The sequence below is a fragment of the Leptodactylus fuscus genome, chromosome 9 (genome assembly GCF_031893055.1).
Source record: "Leptodactylus fuscus isolate aLepFus1 chromosome 9, aLepFus1.hap2, whole genome shotgun sequence".
Classification (NCBI taxonomy): Eukaryota; Metazoa; Chordata; class Amphibia; order Anura; family Leptodactylidae; genus Leptodactylus; species Leptodactylus fuscus.
In genome coordinates this window covers 31,333,030-31,353,600 of record NC_134273.1, presented here as the reverse complement: position 1 = coordinate 31,353,600, position 20,571 = coordinate 31,333,030, and the positions used below count along the sequence as shown (strand labels likewise).

Sequence of the window (20,571 nt, the reverse complement as noted above, 5' to 3'; positions counted from 1 at the left end):
GGGGTTGTCCCATGAAAAGCATCCTATCTATACTGCTAGTTTGTGGGGATTTAAGACATTTCCTAAATACATTGCTTTATCAAAACTGCTTTGTTTGGCCGCTATCTTAATTTATTCACTTCATTGTTTACACTGCGTTTCTATGGCCACTGGGCTTATCTGCTCAGTCCCCAAGTGAAGTAGCTCCCTGCTCTCAGGTGGGATGGAGGGGCTGAGTGCTGGGAGCAGCTCTGAGCTGTGTATGTCTGACAAGCAACGGAGCTCCTCAGATGGGGAAGGTGAGAGCTCCGGGATTACTGTGCTGTCTATCTTCAGCTTGTTCACTTATCAGCCGGTTTAACTGAGTTTGGCTGATAAGGGCTGAGATAAATCCAGCTCTGCTACATCAGTTTCCACATCAGCTTTATACTGTGGCAATGCATTTACAACCAATCCCTCATTACTGACTGCAAACATAGCAGATAACAGAGCAAGTGAAACCCTGCCCACCAATGTGCCAAGAAATCCAGGAAGTAAACAGAGCACAGAGCCTGCAGGCTGCAGAACAAGAGTTATGGGGATACCCCTTTAAAGGGTTTGTCCTGGCAAAAATGGACAACCCGTTTCAAATTTAAATTAGCTGGGGGCAGTGAAAAAAAGTTTATAAAAAACATACTCACTTGTCCCCGTTGCTCCGGTGTCTTCCCGCGCCTCCCAGTTCATCAGCTCTGGCAGTGTCTTACAGTGTTGTGCTGAAGCTGCTGATTCGCCTCAGTGGTCATGTGACCGCTGAGGCCAATCATCCAAGGGCCTGAATGTCAATACCTGTGACATCACGGGTCCTCTTGCTGAGGTCACTGATTGGTCTCTACAGTCACATGACTTCTGAGGCCAATCAGCAACTTTAGTACAACACCAGAAAAGACTTGGGAAAGCAGAAGAACCAGGAGGTGCAGGACAATAGCGGAGCAATGGGGACAGGTGCACATGCGTTGTTTTTCATTTTTGCCTGGACAACCCCTTAAAGGACGTTAAAAAAATGGCACAAAAAGTGCAAAGAGGGTGCCTTGGTGCAGATACATTTTGCAAACTATTGAGTGACTTAGGGACATTAAACCACCTTCATGTCCTTACGTACAGATAGTTTAGTGCTCCAAATAAGCCTGTTATGAGCCTTCCATCTTATCTACCTGCTGAGATAAAATACTACATATTAGGATCACGCAACTAGGTTGCTAGGTTCACACTTACATCTCCTCTCCATTGATCGGGGCCATCAGGGGACGCCAACATAAAAGGGGCAGACCGCTAAAACAGCAGAAACACACAGAGCCTTGCGATCCCAATGAACTGTAATGGGGTCCATAGTTGTTTAACTGAAATGGGAGAACCAGTCCTCCTTCAGGGATCACTGAAGTGAGCATACCTTTTTTTAAAAAAAAAAAAAAAAAATTGTACACCATTCTGAGCAGTTATAAATGAGTTCTTGCTGGCTGGACGCTGCCATTAATCTATCTACCTTATAAATACTATGGGAAATATACTTTGATTTTTAGAAATCTAGGTCATCTGGACTTAAAATCCCATGACCACTATAATCCTTCCCCAGATTTTAATCATGAAAGTAATGCAATTAATTTTAGCTGTGTCTGCTCCTATGTAAGATAAAGACTTGTTTCCTTCTGCTCCGTACTGTAAGTGGATTATTCTCTTTTTCTCAGCAAATTAATATTTGTGAACTGCAGATGCCATTTTATTCCAAGAACTTTATGCCTTATATGTCTGAAATCTATTCATATGAACAACATTGTAAAGCTAGGGTTACATCAGAATCCGCCGAAAATTGGCAGAGGAAAAAATACCTGCACAAAGAACTTTTCTGCAGATTCAGGATAAAACTGTCGAAAAGCAGTGGACCCCATTATAGTCCACAGGTTACCTCTCTTTTAGTGTCATTCGGATCTGTAGTACGGCAGAGAGCCCAGTGCAAGTGAATCCCGCCTCACATTTGCATTCAAGATTCTGTTCGGGGAGTAAACTTGGACGCTGAGAAAAGTGCTGCTTGCACAAACCAAGTGGAAACCACACAGACCCAATTATAGTCTATGGGGTCCACGTGTTTTCCCAGGTAAATGCTTTTCTATGCATATAGGTTTCTGTTGGGGGAGGGGGGGGGCCCTAAGCAGACTCCCCGAATGGAGTCCCAAACACAGATGTGAACCGGGCAACTGGGATGTGAGCATTGACAGCCTATCCTAAGATAAGCCACCAATGTTTGACTCTCAAAAAACTGCTATAGGTTATAGGCCCCACGTGGAAAAACTGTTTTGTTTTTTTTTTTGTTGCAGATTTTGCTGGGTTTTTTTTTTAAAGCCAAAGACAAGAATGGCTACAAAAGAAATGAGAAATATATAGTAAGCTCTTATACTTCTACCTTCTCGATCCACTCCTAGCTTTGGCTCAACACCCCCCCCCCCCCACAGCAAATCTGCAACAAAAAAAAGCTAAAAGAAAATGCTGTAGAAACCCCCCAGTAAAAACAATTTGCATTTTTTCTTCAGTGTTTTTCATTGAGTTTTGCAGCATTTATCTCTATGAATTAATTCTTCTATTAAATATACAGGAGAAAATGATTCCACAGGTAACATTAACATTCTACGTTTTTTAAAGGCAGTAAAACAGTGTAAAACACAGGGCTTTGCTTCTTCGCAGCAGCCAAAAACAATGAGAGGGTTTAGCCTAATTCTGCAGCCATTCACCACTCTCTGCAGTATACAGCTGAGAGATAGTTTGGTTCCAGCAGTTCCACTGACATAATGTCACCATCATGGCTGTAAAATGCGGGGTAATAGATGAGCCAAATATTTTAAACATTGTGTCATGTCTGATAGATTTTATGGTGTTTAAATATTCTTTTCATGACAAATCTCCCCGTATGTGAATGCACCCTAAGGCTAGGGACACATGAGCCAGCAGCCCCGGATATTCTGACGTTGACCCGGCCGTTGCAAAAACTAGCTTCCATCCTAGGAGGCTGGCTGGGCTTCCAACCTCTGCATTGCAGGATATCAATTGCAGCAGATTTTTTTCTGAAGTTTGGTACTATATATTGGAGCGAGCTATTGGAGCTAACCAACTGTGAACTTGCCCCGTGTGTGCCTTGTGTGCCCTAGCGTAAGGCTAGGTTCACATCTGTTTTGGAGTCTCTGTTCCTTTAACAGTCCACCACATATTGTTGACTTTGAGTTTAAAACAGTGAATACCCAACAGACAACCAATAGCGATAAGACCTGACGGCATGCACGCAGACCTGCGCTCCTCCATGCCGCTCTTCCCGATAGTGCCGCCTGAGGCAGCCGCCTCACTTTACCTCATTAGAGGTGCGCCCCTGGGTGCCCCCGATGGACCTGAATCACGGAAACACATAACATAACACAGATTGTTTTTTCAACAAGTTTTTAATTTCTCTTTTATTTTCTATGTGCACTATATTGGCCCAATGCACTTGCCTCAAAGATGTTTCACAGTATTTACATTGTGAACTAACATTCAGTGTGTCAAGATTCAACTATATTAGGCAATGTGGTGCAGTACCTGTAGGGGGAGCCCTTGGCTTAGCTTAACAGAGATATAGGCAACAATCCAAATTTAACCTGTGCTCCTATTGAAAAACTTTTTTTTAGACAAAGTCCCTTGGATACAATTATCTGTATTCTGTTTTAGCAAGTTTAATGTGATTTTTTTTTTTCTGTAGATCTCCGTTGGAATATTGCACTTATATTATACTAGCAGGAGGACCCGACTTCTCACGTTACATTTTATGTTTGTGTAGTGTCCCCATAAGAATTGTCCAATTTTGCACTGGTGTATTTTGTATGCTGTTTGTGTGTATGTCCATAAGCGTCATGTGATTATGTGTATCTCATTTTGGATATCAGTGAAAAACCTGTGATCAGTTGTTATGGATACCTGGAGTAAAGCTGTATCTAATCCTTCCCCGTGCAGTACTGTGTTTAGACGCAAGTATCTAATCCTTGTTGGTGTGGTACTGTGTGCAGATGCACATATCTAATCCTCCCCGTGTGGTATTGTGTGAAGAGGCGCGTATCTAATCCTCCAGTAAGTGAAACTGTGTTCAGACGTGCGTATCTAATCTTACGGCATGTGGTACTGTGTGCAGATGTGCGTATCTAATCCTCTGGCATGTGGTACTGTGTGCTGAGATGCATATGTAATTCTCTGGCGTATGGTATTTTGTGCAGAGGCATGTATCTAATCCTGCCCCATGTGGTACTGTGTGCAGACGCAGGTATCTAATCCTCACCTATGTGGTATTGTGTGCAGTGGCGTGTATCTAATCCTCCGGTGTGTGGTATTGTGAGAAGATGCATGTATCTAATCCTCTAGCGTGTAGAACTGTGTGCAGATGCGCGTATGTAATCCTCCCCCCGTGTGGTACTTTGTGCTGAGACGCGTATCCAAGGAAGGAACAAGATCAAAGGCCACGTAACGCACAGTGAGCATCCCAGGGAGACCAGATAGAATGGAAGTTGTCCAGGGTGTTGTTAAGGCTAGTAGTTATAAACTCCGAGACTCCTCACATCCTTGATACGTGCCAGGAGTTCAATGCCTGAGGGAGGATTCCCGCTCCTCCAATGTCTGGCAATAAAAGTTTTTGCAGCTGTACAGAGGTATAGAAAGAGTCTCGAAGTCTTGCTACCTAGGTGCCTGGGAAGGAGGTTCAGTAAATCCAGGAGGGGGTCTAAAGGGACCCCCTTCACAAAGAGGGCGTCTGTCAGGGCTTTCACCTTCCCCCAGAAACCCAGGACAAGAGGACAAGACCAAAAGATATGAAATAATGTACCCACCACAGTATTGCAACGCCAGCAACTTGATGGAAGTGTAGGGTTCAGAGCATGCAGAAGAGCTGGGGTATGATACCAGTGCATCAAGAGTGTATATTGCGTTTCCCTAAAAGTAATACACTGGGAAGATTTTTGAGCACGAGACCAGACAATCTGCCACTGTTCCTGAGAAATGGAGATACCCAACGCCTCCTCCCATTTGGCCATATATCTATGCCGAATAGGAGAACCAGTCGTCTGAGAGACAAGAAGCTGGTACACAGAGGATATCCCCTCATGGAGGTGCCAGCTCTGCAAATCTTTTCAAATAACGTAGGAAGGGAGACTCTAGAGAAGCCATGGAGAGAGCAGACAAAGTGGACTACCTGAGAGTAATGGAGCCACTCTGCCTGGGGAAGACCCAAGTTAGCCACTAAATAGTCAAAGGGCCTGAGCTCTAACGTCACGGGGTCAGTCATATCAGCAATCTGGAAGAGGCCTGCAGAGGACCACACTCGAACCATGGTGGGCGAAAGACTGTTGGGTAAAAGAAGGTTGTACAGAACAGATACCATGGCGGAGCGCGGGGACGCCAGAGAGAATTTAGCATTACACGTAGACCATATAGAGCGGGTAAAGCGGATGGGACCAATTAGATAGGCGGAGGGAGGAGTGGGGGGAGTCAACCCATAGGAATGCATTGGGGTGCATGGGAGCTAGCCAAAGCTTTTCTATCTCCACCCACCTGGTGTATGCCGGGGCAGAGGCCCAAAACGGGATACAGCGTAGATGGGTTGCCCAGTAATAGTGTAAAAGATCTGGGACAGCCAAACCCCCAGACTCCCTCCCGGACAACATAACCAATCGAAGGATATGGTGACGTCTAGCCTGCCATACAAATCGAAAGATAGCTTTTTGTAAAACTTGAAGGTCATTTCACGGGACCGCAACGGGGAGCGTCTCAAAATAGTATAGTAGTTTTGGAAGAAGGGTCATTTTAACTGCTGCGATCCTCCCCAGTAGGGAGATTGGCAGGGGCTGCCATTTGTCTAAGAGGGCCCTTAAGTCGCGAAACAGCCGTGGGTAGTTTGCCGAATAAAGGGTGTGATAGGAGGAAGAAATCTGAATCCCTAGATAATGAATGGAAGACGTTCGCCACTGAAAGTTGAAATTGGAACGAAGAAGTGTATGGTCGTCATGTGGTATGTTAAGAGGGAGTGCCTCGGTTTTTGAGGGGTTTACCTTATACCCCGAGAGGTCACCATACGTCGCCAGAAGACGCAAAAGATTGGGGAGAGTAGTGTGGGGTGAGGAGGGGGTGAGGAAAGGGTAAGGAGAACATCGTCGGCAAAAAGAGAAACTTTAAATTCTCTGTTCCAAACTTGTATTCCTTTGACATCAGGGTTGCGGCGGATTTTGGCCGCCAAGGGCTCAATGCACAGGGCAAAGATCAAAGGGGAAAGGGGACACCCCTGGCGAGTACCATTATGGATGGAGAACGGAGGGGAGGAGGCATGGGGAAGGCTGATTGCCGCCGAGGGATGGGAATAGAGGGCCCAGATAGCTGCCAAAAAAGGCCCTGAGAAGCCAAAGTCCCTCAGGGTTCCCTGCATAAAAGACCAATTATGGCGGTCAAAGGCCTTTTCGGCATCAAAGCTTAAAAGGAGTGCTGGGATAGAGTAATGGCTGTCCACCTCCACTAAGTCCACAGCTCTTCTAGTATTGTCGCAACCTTGACGACAGGGTGCAAAGCCGACCTGATCTTTGTGGACAAGGAGAGGAAGCTAAGCATTAAGCCTGTTTGCCGGAAGCTTGGTGAAGAGCTTTAAGTAAGTATTTAGTAAGGCTATCGGGCGATAGTTAGCACAGTACTGGGGTCTTGACCTGGTTTAGGGATCAGTGTAAGGAGGGAGCCGGACATTGAGGGAGGGATCGGGGAGCCAGAGAGAAAAGAATTAAAGAGAGTCAGGAGATGACTAGAGAGCGCCTTCTGAAAAGCTTTATAGTAATAATAAGTAAATCCATCTGGACCTGGGGATTTACCGTTGGGGAGGTCTTTCAGAGCATCCGCCAACTCCTCGGCTGTGATTGGAGAATTCAGGAAAGCTAAAGCGGAGGAGGGAAGGCGAGGAAGGTGGCAATCCGCGAGGTAGTCAGCTAGACTGGAGTGACCGTCCACTAGGGCTAACGTCTTCGGAGGGGGCAGATTATACAGCTTGGAATAGTAGGACCAGAAAGCCAAAGCTGCAGCATCTGGGTGATGCTGGAGGACACCCGCGGAATCATAAACCGAGTGGGGAGTGAAGGAGGACCGCTGATCTCTGAGGGTCTTGGCCAATAGTGTACTCAAAGTAGCACTGGCGTGAGTAAAGAAGAAGGCGTTGCACATGGCAGTTCTCCAGAGAGCGGAGATCAGCCCTACCAAGAGCCATGTGGCGGAGGACCCCCAGAGATGGATGAGTTGCTAGGGAAGCCTCCAGGGAAGAGATCCAAGCATGGAGAAGATGCTCCTGGGCCTGTCTACCTTAAGCCTAGACGCTAGCGCGATACAGTGGCCCCTCATAACAGCCTTATGGGCTTCCCAGAGCACCGCAGGTGAGTCCACTGAGCCTATTCTGTCGCGCAAGTAATCAGTCAAGTGGGAACGCAAGACTTCTAACGAAGTGGGGGACTTAAGCAGAGATTCATTAAGACGCCAGTGACAGCGGCGTACCGCCCGCGGGGCAGGGGAAAGGGTGATGACTACTGGAGTATGATTGGACCACGAGATGGTACTGATATCGGTATCAACGAGCTTTCGGAGGGCCGGAGCATTTCCAAAGAAATAGTCATTATGCGTGTGTGTGTTGTGGGGGGTGGGAGAAAAAAGTATAGGAACGGGCCGTGGGATTATCCATGATTGGTTGTTATGGGCAACTGATTCATATATCTACCCCATTATCAGTAGAAAAGGCCATATTCCTTACAAACATCACAATAATGGCATTGACACTAAAATATTCACATTTTCCTTTGAAAAATACTGATTTTATTTTACATTTGCATACATACATCATCACTGTCCCCCCCTGCAGTGATTTCAGTTTAGTAGGACTTTAAAGGGATGGTCCCATTTCATAATGAGGTTGATTATTACTAGAATACACCATCACTTTTTGATTAGTGGGGTCCTGACCTCTGGGGCACTCACCAATTCTGAAAAAGATGGTCTTTGCTTTGCCACCCGTTCTGCAGGACCACAACATTGAATTAGCACTGCAGCACCTTAAAGGGGTTTTCCAACACTTAGGACCCCTTTGAATGGGCTGTAGTGGCAGCAGTGAGGCTGCCTGAGCGCTGCTTCCACTTCAAAGGTCACGTGATGTCAAGTTTTTCGGTTATATGGCCTGATCACAGCTCAGTCCCATTCAACTAAATGGTTTAAACTGCGATACCAAGAACAGCCGTACACAAATGAACATGCAGTCTTACAACAGCTGATCAGTCAGGGACCCGGATGTTGGACCCCTGCCGATCTTTAATGATGTCTTCTAAGGATAGGTCATCAATTAATGATACCCTCTAGTTCTCAGGATCAGTGGGGGTCCCAGAGGTCAGTATCCCATTGATGACAGAATAGTATATCCTAGTGATAATACCTATTGAATGGGATGTTCATTACATATCACATATATACTGTAAGCTCATGCCATATGGTGTATTGTATATTGATATGTATGTCTACTCATATACACAGTTTCAAGCAGGAGACACTTGGCTTTTCTTAGAACTGGACTTGCTCGCGTTGGTGGACGCCGTCTCCTCTTCAGTTTTCCCAATTGCCCATGGATTCCTACCACAGCATAGGAAAGGTATCACACATTCCTGGAACTGCAAGGAAAACATCAAACATTTAGTACGGATAGTCAGAACTATGTCCACAAGTAGTATCCGATCACCTGACCCTGATATGTCTCCAGCGGGCTGTGAACATTATGTCCGTTTGTTAACTAATGCCCGATGTGACATTAATATTGTTGATTCTCTGGGCGTAGTGTCCTCCTGGCTGGAGGAGAAGTGGAATAATACATGAGAGTAATAAATATCGGCTGTTATCTGTAGTAATAAGTCAACAGGTAGCTGCCTAATGGTGGCCAGTGTACTGAGTGCGGCCCAATATACTGTAGGGACCAATATAATTGGGTAGTGAACTTTGTGGGGGTCAATAAATTTTGCAATATACTGTGTAGAGACCAATAACGGGGACAATATACTGTGTGGAAGCCAGTAAAGGTGCAGTATACTGTGTGGGAAGCCTATAAATGAGGGGGTATATTATATAGGAGCCAATAATGGGGCCAATATGCTGTGAAGGGGCAAATAATGGGGTTAATCTACTGTGTTTGGGGCAATAAAAGGAGCAATATACTGTGAGGGATCCAGTAAAAGAGGTTTCATATTGTGTGGGGCCAGTAAAGGGGATATTGTATTGTGTGGGGGCCAGTAAGAGAAAGTGTTATACTGTATGGAAGCCATTAAAGGGGCCCCCGCGATACCCCCCCCCCCCCCCCCTCATGTTACAGCTCTTTCTCACCCCCTGGAAACTATCCTCTGGCAAACCCTGAATATGCCCCTGAAATTGGCACATAGATATACAATATGGGCCCGTGTCAGAAGCCTACAGATCTTGGTGAGGATTCTTACCTGCTTATTCATAAATATGTATATGATTGGATTATATACAGTGCTGGTTTTGGTCAGGTACATTGGTATAGTGGCTATTACTGGGTCAATATACATGCCAGGATTTGCCACCACCATCATAGCAAAGGCTGCATATGGGAGCCAGCAGATGAGAAATGCCATAACCATCACCAGGACCATGCGGGAGACTTGGACCTCAGCTTTGCTGGTTGTTCCTCCTTCTGCTATTCCTAGTTTGGACACCTAAAGGGAAATATAAAGTATATTTTTCTGATACTAACAGTTCAAGTATCATTGACATTTTCATACATGCTGCAGTTTATGATACCACCAATGATCCTGAAGGCACTACATCCCACCATGTTCTCCCTCTGCCGATCCCACTACTAGCAACCCATTGCATAGTCAATTCTGTTCAAAGTCTTAGTTTTAACATACAAGGCCGTGCACTCCATCAGCCTTTGACCTGATATCCCAATATCTATCCACACGTGATCTACTGTATATCCTCATATTCAGCAGGAAGAATTTAGGGAAGGGATCTAGCCTGGCCTGAGGTAGCCTTCTCTAAGAAGTGATATATTGCAGAGGATCCACCCTCAACGTGGTCTGTGGATACTCTAATGGCTGTCCACTAACATCTAATCATATTTTATTATTTGTTGCTTCAATTTTTTATTGTAAATCTGCAAAGAAACAGAGCTTCTCTATGATTTTGGTGAACGCAGTAGAATAAGTAGAAGTCAATTCAGATACTAGCTCTCATACTTTGCGTCAATTTTTTTTAATAAGTTTTAAAGAATCACTCCAATGAAAATAAATAGTCTTTTAAGTTTTTCTGTGTTAATGAATAGCTCACTGCTTGCTTTATCGTGAAGTCATGTGCTCCCCTCTGGAGCACTGACCTTCTCTTTGCTTTTCTGTTGCACACAGTATTTCCTTTGCCACATTTTTAGGTAGTGGGCAGAGCAAGGTGGGAATATAGGTGGGTTGGGGCATGATTTATACTAGAAAGTTGACTGGTGTAGATTTTAGTTAAGGCTCACTTACATATGCAAGAATAAATTAAGAGGTGAAGTCACTTGGTGATTGTGGCACATCTTGCGCCTTGTCAGGGAATGAATTAAAACTGGCAAAAGAAATACCAATCTTATTGATTCCCCCCCCCCCTACCCCCCTGTGTGTATCAGCAGAGAGGAAGTCACTGCTCCAGAAGGGAGCATATAACTTAACAATAAAGTTACCCCTAAGTTATGCACTAATATTACAATAAATAAAGGCTCTTTTTCAAATGAGAGGGACATTCTTATTTTTAGTGGACTGCTTCTTTAAGAAAGAACCTATAAAATATGATGACAGAAGCCTCGAACCAACTCCGACATATACAATATATTCTGTAACATACATCAAAAATAGCTAAGGGAAATGAAATGACAGTGTCTAAAGGAAGGCGTATTAAATGTATTACTTTCCACACCATATCACATTTACATATTTTAGTTCCAGCAACAATTAATGGTCTTAGAGTAATTACCTCCTCTCACTTGTCATTAGCTCCCATAGAGTTTCCTCTAGTAAAGCCGGATGATTGGATTAGATTAGAAGAATTTTTGGTTCGCAGTTCTGTTTTACCTCAGGGAACGTTTAAATAGAAGCCATTTTAACAAGTGTAACCCTGATAGCGTACCCCTGGCGCCAGCTAACTGCTTCCATAACACAGACTTGTATTAAATCAGCAACCGTTCATTTACATTTCTGAAGGAGACATGGATTAATGCGCCTTTTATGGCAAAACGGGATAAATGCTCGGCTACGAGATTCTGAATCATTGCAATATAAAAACATAGGGACGGTAATTAAAACGGCATATTTGCAATTTAAAGTCATTTATTAAAGTAACCATGTTGCTGAAAATAATGAGCATTATTCGCTCCTTCATCTTAATTTTGTGTGTATTGCACCCATAGCGGTAATTACATGCACAAAACACAACTTCACAAAACTTTAATGTATTTCACAGCTGCGGCGACTATGAGATAGATGGAATTTCACATCTCTCTGTGCACACTATGGCATACGTATGATGAGGATCCTATATACAGGGACTGTAAAACGTGGTGTTTTCGCAACGTGTGGCCCTGGCCTAAGGGTGGTTGCACACTGTGTTTTGCACAGCGTGTATGCCAGTATACCTTTTGGCTATAGCAGACTGTGCCATTCCATACAGTATCATTTAGTAAACAATGCTGACTGGTATATGGTATAGTGTTTTACTATAAACTTATAGTTGACGGCAGTGCTTAATACATATACAACAGCATCCTGTATATCTGGATGTATACCTCTGACATACTCAGTGTGAGAGAAAACACCCTAAAAGAAGGGCAAAACATAGTTGGCACTGGCATAAGGTGCAATGCAAAAAGGGGAATATGGAGGAAATGTTATTATTAATTAATATTGTATTATATAAAATTATATTAATATCTCTAACAAGAAATAAATACTGGGACACTTCACAAATGTTTGATCAGTGGTGGTCTGACCGTGGTGTCTCTAAAAATAGCTGATAGGAGCCCTGGCATGGCTCTACTATTTTGTTCCAGTGTCTGCGGTGGTCACAGTCGGACTTTAACTTTCAGACATTAAATGGGTTGTCCGGTTTGTAGTATGAATGGCCTTAGGGTCTTCAGGATAGGCCATCAATATCATATCTACAGGCTCCGACACTCGGGACCCCTGCACATCACCTGTACTAACACAGCACTTCTCTTGGTAATATTAACATACCATGAGCTTCAATGTGACAATGCTGCATTACCTACACTTGCTGCTACAGTTTGTATGGCTAATGAGCAGAGCGTCTTATGGTATATAGACATGTACAGGTGACCTGCAGGGTTCTGAGTGTTGAACCCCAGAGAGCTAATATTGATGGTCTTTCCTCAGGACCGGAGATGTCATCTTTGCAGGCCACCTTGTGTGAGTCTTACAGACCATACATGCTCTATTAGGAATTATGGGAAAGGAATATGCTGGTAAGTTTTCCTTGATGGAAAATGGAAAACTTGCTCTAGCACCACCTTTCAGACGGAAGCTTCTTATAGATCAATGGTTGGTTTTCTAAGAAACCTAGAGATATTGCAGGAATTAATCAATCCTTGGTATAGAGGGATGATATTCTGTCACAAATTTGGCCCTTACTTGCGTCAAACATACGCCACAATCCGTGATCCATGCCTCGCTAACCACATTGTGCCAATATGGGCTGGGTGGGGATTAACTTTCCAAGTAACTTTCTGGAGTTATAGTAGAAATCTCTCTCAGTTCCTGTCTGGCATAGATTAACACATTCTAGTATACGGTATATTAAGTTTTTTACATGAGGTTGTTTCCACTTATAGGACAAATTTCCAAAGTGAAAATTAAGCTCGAAGTGGGAAGACACAGACAAGGCCTCAGTTCTCTCCATTCATCTTCTTGTAGTAATTGTTACCTTTCATTCCCTTTCAACTCTACCTTTATTCTGCGGGATTTTTTTCTGTCACAGTTCATCCATTGTGTTCATTTTATTGTTCTTTTGCTAAAATTGTCAAACTTTAACTCATTCTTACCCGGCGCACGACACAGACACTTCCGTAAAAGCTAAGCTAAACTAATGCGGGGTTGTAACCGAAGGGGAAAGTCGGACTTGTGTCTATGGCCTGGTGTCTCCATGCTTGGTAGACAGTGAAAAGTTAAACATTTTTGCAAATAAAATTTTTTAAATTTTGCAAATTGTTAAATATTTTCTCCAGTCTTCTAAGCCTCTATTCAGATGAACAAATGTTCAGGGCCATGTGACAGCTGTATTAAACCGACCATCAGAAAAAAAGGACATATCCTATTTTTGGCCGATTTTCACAGGTCCCTCAATAGACTGAAATCTATGAAGAATCTATAAAAACAGTGCAACATGGGTCAAAACAGATGTGAAAAATGGACATTTTTCATCTGTGATGAATCGGACCCCAATCAGGATTCTCAGCTATATTTATAACTATCTATGTATTGTATTGACTGACCCTCAACTGTATATCTTGGAGAATGACTTATCTGGTCTGTATTTGCCATTTTTAAGTCACCATCCTGCTAAGGAATCTTGTTATCTCAGTAGGATGTGAAGGCTAGTGACCCAAATGGGTGAATCTGATTATCTGTGGCCAGTTGCCAAGATCAAAAGCCATTGTCTCACCCTAGGCATGGCATTAACATATCTGTGCTAACTTCCTTGATTCTTAGCAGGGGGCCATCCTGGCTCTGAAAGTTCTAACACCTAGTAGTAGACTGCTTGACTCCGTAAAAACTTCAAACAGTTATGGTTTTATGATGATATTGCGCCAGGGAAAGATGTTACCATTATGACAATTAGATCTTCCGATGCGTAGTAGTGAGACGCACGTTTTCAACCCAAAAACTTTAAGCCTACGGGCCTGGGAAGAGCCCAGGCCCAGTTCTCGTTACTCATGGGTAATTGGGGTATCATGTTTGGTGTCAATATGCTGGGAAACTTGCGGTGAGCAAAGACATGCCACTTGTTTGACCGTATATTCATGTGATGAGGAATTATGACCATTTATAGTTATTTGATTGCCAAGCTAGAGGGTGGTCCGAAAGCCCTGATGATGTCATTTCAGGGTGGAGCCCAGGGTCAATATAAGAGTGACCTGGGGCGGAGCTGCTGGTCTTGTTCTTGTTCTTCTCATCTGGACACATGTGAGCAAGCTGGCTCTGTGTGTGGCCCCTCCCCCCTTGCTGGGGGGGAAGGGCGGAGCAGAAGCGGCCATGTGCTGAGAGACAAAGAAAGCCATGCGGCTGAGGGACTTTGAAAGAGAGCCATGTACTACTTTAACGCTAATGGACTTATGGAATTATGAGGACTATGATGTAACGCCTATCTGATCATGGATTTATGGACTATGGACTTTTTACATCGGTATGGAAAAACTCTCTTTATTGCTATATGCTATGTGGGGGGGTGCTGCGGGTGCCCCTACCAGAATCTTTAATGGACTGTATCTCCTGCCCTGTGGGTACCATGCGTTGGCTGTGGAATCGCCGGGTGCCTAAGGACTGTTTCTGTTTCTAATCTTTTAATCTCTTTAATCTGTTTTATCTCACTGCACTGTAACATACCTTCTCTGTAACCGTATAAGCTTGTGACCGCCAGGGTATATCTTTATATGTATTTCTGGCTGACCTAGTATCGACCATCTTGGGTTAATAAAATGTTAAAACTTTAGAAGGCTCTTCTCGTATTATCCTATAAGGCCCGGTCCTCTCTCTGGGTTTGTGGGAGCGGACGGTATAGTTAAAAAGACGATCGCGGGTTCCGCTTGCGGCGAAGGCCGGGTGGGCCAGAGGTTGCGGCCGGGTGGCTGAGGTGCGGGCCGTGTCCTCGCGCCTTGTGGGGCCGGACGCCGGGGCGGAACGGCGCGATACGTCACAGCCTGGTGTCTCCATGCTTGGTAGACAGTGAAAAGTTAAACATTTTTGCAAATAAAATTTTTTAAATTTTGCAAATTGTTAAATATTTTCTCCAGTCTTCTAAGCCTCTATTCAGATGAACAAATGTTCAGGGCCATGTGACAGCTGTATTAAACCGACCATCAGAAAAAAAGGACATATCCTATTTTTGGCCGATTTTCACAGGTCCCTCAATAGACTGAAATCTATGAAGAATCTATAAAAACAGTGCGTCACGGGTGCAAAACAGATGTGAAAAATGGCCATTTTTCATCTGTTCCCCACTTTGTCTCAATAGAGGCTTAATGGTGACAGTCCATTGTCCTGGCAAGTTGGCAATGGATATGACCATAAATGCAGGAACGTTCTGTGGTCTGTCACTTCTCTGAAGCCCAGTTGTTCTTTATCAAAATTTTGGAAAAAAGAATGCAAGGTACATCATAGTATATAAGGAGATTTGCCAACAGGACAAGAGGTTGGTGAACCTGCATGGTGCATCCATGACTAATATATCAATGAAATGGAAAATGTCACGCCAAATGGGAAACTGAGAAAAATTATCCTAAACATGTATTTAGAAGGTAGGAGAATAGACGCACAGCAGAGGAACATAACATTGTCATATAAGGAATATAACATCAAATATTGGATGTGATTACCTGCCGCAGAGTCCACAAGAGGTATCCATAAGAGACCACAATGATCAGGAACGGAATTGCAAAACAAAAGGAGAAAAAGCTAATGATATAGGACATATTGACAGGGTCTGTGCCGTACCAATTGGGGGCACAGGACGTCTCAACTCCTTCCAGTTGATAGCTGCCCCAGCCAAACAAAGGAGGAGTATTCCATATAAGGGACCAGATCCAGGAGACAGCTATGCCTGCCAATGCCTGCCTTGGGGTAAATGTCAGAGTCCCCATTGGCTTAGCTACTACAAACACTCGATCCACAGCAATGACTGCGATGGTGCAGAGGGCCGCAATTCCTGCAAAAAGGAAGGCAATGATAGAAAATGACTGCAGATATATTATTCTTACAACACTAATATAGACATTGTTTTATGTACAGCTTCATGAGGCCTTGGAATGGCAGTATTATGTTTATGGCTTGTAAAGAGTTCTGGTAGGGCTGACATAGTTACAGAATTCAATGATGTTTACCCTTTATCTTTGCAGGTACAAATTGTATTGTGAAGGCCTCGAAATATAGGATTTTTTTTTTTGTAAATGTGTATTAATCTGATCCGTTGGGTTCTGCGGATCTAGCATTGTATGTGACTTCACCCTTGTAAGCATTAGTGGGTTTCGTATAATATTTTACCCCAAAACTCAACCATTGGGATTTCTCTTTTGGCACTTTTTATAGTGTGGCAGTATATGACATACCTACTATAGATGTATGTTCTTTATAGTCTAGCAAGACATTATTTAATGGTATATTAAATAAGATGGATGGCTGGATTTATCGCTCTGCGTATCGTCTGTGAGGAAGTACAGTACGGTATATGATTTATGGAGACGGCCAAGTAGCGCATCGTCTGAGGTGGCCGGTCCTCTTGTAACCATTCCAGTTTTATACCTTCGGTTTATGTCTAATAGTCTCCGGAGCATATTTATAGAGCGATGACTGGGAGATGAGGCCTAGCTCCTGCATACTAAGCCACGGCAGGACTGCTCAAAATTCCACAAGGCTTTTCGCAAAAAAAAAGGAAATGGCTGTATAAAATGAATTTATGGCTTGTAAAATGAAAGATATGTGTCACACTAAGCCCAAAATCAAATTAACTTTCCTTATCGGCAGTCTTAAAGAACAAATGTGTGTAAAGGTTACTTCTTATTAACTCCGACTGATGGAGGACATTACGCAGAATTTAATAACACTATCTATGTTTACCATAAAGGAAGCTTCGAGATGATTTTCTAATGTGAATTCGTGGGGTTATTTCATGAGTTCAGCATATAAGAAATGGAGAATATAGCCAAGATAGTGCTTTAAAAATCTACATATTTCTTAGAGGGCTTCAAATAGGATGAAATATTCCCCAATTTCTGTAATAGGACTAGGCCGAGCAGAAGAGTTAAAGTGACAATAATGGATAAAGTTACGTGCCGTTGTGTTATATTATTCTCTATGGGCTTTTCTAGGCAAGGGAAGATGGCCCAGTGCCCCATTTAAGCTATTGGGTAATCATCTGGATATGGAAGAATGGAGTTATATATGACGATGAAGAAGTCTGTGTTCTCGTAAAGCTGGGTAGTTATATAGTAGGTCTGGATTGCTACTTGATACCAATTTCTACGACTAGTTTTAAGTTGGTCTTTGTGCTCTACATTCTATTAATACCCTCCCCCAATGATGTAGCATATAGTGCCCAAACCTGGTGTCCAAACTTATGCCAAGGCATCTGCTAAGGATTTAGACTAGGTTCACACCTGCGCCCCATTTCCATTTAGGGATTCTGTTCCTCATTCTGCTTGAAAAATCCCACAAGCAGCGCTTTTCTCTCCACATTTTTCAGGTGGAAACCTATGAGTTTCTGCTTTTTAAGTGGATTGAGATCCCATTTTTTGGGTCCCCAAGAGAACGTGAAGAACGGAAACCCGAGCACTAGTGTGAACCTAGCGTCAGAAGCATTTTCTAATTTATCGGATAGTGTTATTCAGGTGCCTTATGACAATAGTGTTTGGCACTTACACCATCACCATAAGGCATTTGGATAACAGTATCCAATGTATTAGAAAATGTTTCTAAATGCTGCACAGTTGCCTTGATCTAAATTTGTGCACCAGGTGCATAAGTCTTTACTGCAAAAAAATTATGATAAAATTGTGGGTTTTTCACACTGACTCCCAAAAATGTTAATAAAAGCTAATCAAAACAATATATGTACCCTGTAATGGTCGTCGCGCAAAGAATTAGCCCTCATATACCTATGTTGACAGAAAAATAACAAAGTTATCAATTTTGGAAGGTGGAGAAGAGAAATTGGAAACAAGTCACCGAGCATCAACCAACAAACTACTCTGCATCCTTAAAGGGTAAAGAGGACTTTTCATGTCCTCGGGCACATGTGGTTTTATATACCACTAGAATTCAGCTCATTGTTGGCTTTCCCGTTTTGTGCCCCGGGGCAAGAGCTATCAATGCCGTTACCGATAGCTCTTCACTGTCAGAAGGACGTTACCACCCAGCCATGACACTGAGCTGTAAGGAATGCCCCCCCCTCCTGACAGTACTCGTCATAGATTAGTACTGAGGGGCGTCCCTCACCGTTCAACGTCATGGCTGGGTGATAAAGAACGCTTCCTCTTACAGTACAGAGCTACGGACAGTTCTTTCAGGAGGAGCGTTCCCAGCTAGACTGTCAGGAACGTCCTTCTGACAGTGAAGAGCTATTGGTAACGGCACCGAAAGCTCTTGCCCCGGGGCACATAACCGGAAAGCCGACAGTGAGCTGAATTCAGCGCACTGCCAGCTTTCTAGTGGTATATAAAACCATGAGTGCCCAAGGACATGAATGGTCTTCTTTAAGTGAGATAACTTTTTTTCAAACTTCAGTTGAATATTATGGAATTATACTACTAGCAATTGCCTATATATTGCTATTGCTCAAGTGTTCCCCTTATGAATATGGTGATTTTGGTGAATGGGTAAAAGCAGGCGTTAGAAAAATAAAAGTATACTCTTCTCTTTATGGAGAAAGAAGCTGCTGTCATCATGAGTACGCCAGCACATTGTGACAGCTCCTCAGCTCTAGAAGTAAGATACCTATAGTTTATTGTTGCAGAATCAGTAAATGTAGCTATAATTTTGGGTAGTAGAAATATAGTCATATATTAGGTGATTTATAATAGAATTCACTTACATAAATGTATTCACAAACTGTCATAGGGAAAGAAAGTCTGTCAACCAGAATATCAACTGAGCCCTGTATATAGGTTAGGGTCACCTGAATCAAAATCTGTTTTCCCCTTGTGAACATTGCTGTTTTTGTCAATATGCAAATGAGCTTTTTGGAGCACCAATGACATTTCCATTGCAAAGAGGTAATGACAACGTCCTTCCTGCTACAAAGAGCTCTCTGGCATATTGATAAAAGTGGTGATTTTGCAAAATAGTGGCAGGCTTATTGGTAATCCAGACAATACGTGATCTTATGGTTTTATAGAACATTGGATTTTCCCAAGGATAGGAAGAAATATAGCACAGAAGACATTGGAAGAATGGTTGGCAGTGAGAATGCAGTCGTGTGTGATAGTATTGTCTATGGATTGCCAATAAATTTGTTCACTATTTTGCATAATCAATTGACATAAAGGGCATGGGCCTCCTTAGATGTTGTCTCATGGCTATTACTGTACCTCCTATCTGGTAGGTACACTCATGTTGGACATGAGTCAGTCTTTGTCCATCCTATAGATTTTTCCACTGCCTCATAGTACCTATAGTCAACACCAAGTATTTCCACTACGGTCTACTAGAACTTTCTACAAACCATTTGCAACCTTCAAAATCCATTGTTGCCCAACCTTGGGAACAGTTTCATAGAATATAACGAACTACATACTCACCGAAAAATGCCACAGCAAACCCTTCTATGACACAGCCAATTCTTCCAAGGTTGAAGTAGCCAACAGCATTAGTTTCCACAGTGAGTAGACTACCCAGGACGGTCACACCTAGATCAGCCACCGCTAGATTGACCAAGGAATAGTTGATGGGATGTCTTAGATGTCGATATTTAAATGTCACTATAATGACTGTAATATTGAGGATGAGAGAAGCCGTGCAAAATATGGCCATGATTATAGCTAAGATGGTGTAACCGATCCTTGGCATGAGGACCTTTCCAGATTGGTTGCCCCCATCGCTGAAGTTTGTCAGTGGCTGTAGGATGTCTTCTGGAGCCATTTCCACCTTGAGATGGAGCTAATTTACTGGGATTCTGTTCCCGCTGTGTGTTTTACCCGCTCTGACTGATCACGGTTTTATTCTTTAAGATGTAAAGACTCCGGCGATATTATCATCAAATGATATGACACAGATTATCTTACACTTAAATCCTAAGATCCGGATTTCTTATAAATAATTCCCCTTTCTCATTAAATTTTTAATTACTCTAACACATTTGGAGATTTGTACCTGGCTGTATGAATGACTCTGCATTATTCCTACAGGATTCATGATGTACATTAACATATACTGGGACTACCTGTAATTGAAATGAAGGTGAGAATGGAGTCAGTCTGCCAGATCTTCTCAACCATCTTGGTAGTCACAATTTTTATACTGTAGATATTATAAAGTTTCTTTGAATCATCCGTTCTGCTCTCCATCTAATGCCAGTTTATATTGGTATTATATATATCATAGACTGAGGCTACTTTCACATTTGTGTTGGAAGTTCATTCGGGATCCTTAAAAAAAAAAAAAAAAAATCCTGGACAAAAAATGTTTTTCAAGGTCAACTTCTTTATTTGGGAAAAAATTGGAAAGTTAAAGGACTCTATTATAGCCAATGGGATGTGTTGGGCTCCAGTAGAGTCCATCTCCAGCT

General features: G+C 43.0%; 1 protein-coding gene across 1 annotated transcript; it reads right to left on the bottom strand.

The window, feature by feature from the left end:
* Window positions 1-8,561: 8,561 nt before the first annotated feature.
* On the bottom strand, window positions 8,562-19,925 carry LOC142218063 (parapinopsin-like). The gene is made up of 4 exons (XM_075286477.1): window positions 19,586-19,925; window positions 15,671-15,999; window positions 9,507-9,749; window positions 8,562-8,693 (listed from the first exon to the last, which is right to left on the bottom strand). The coding sequence occupies exons 1-4, from the start codon at window positions 19,923-19,925 to the stop codon at window positions 8,562-8,564; spliced, it is 1,044 nt and encodes a 347-aa protein (XP_075142578.1).
* Between the last annotated feature and the right edge of the window lie 646 nt (window positions 19,926-20,571).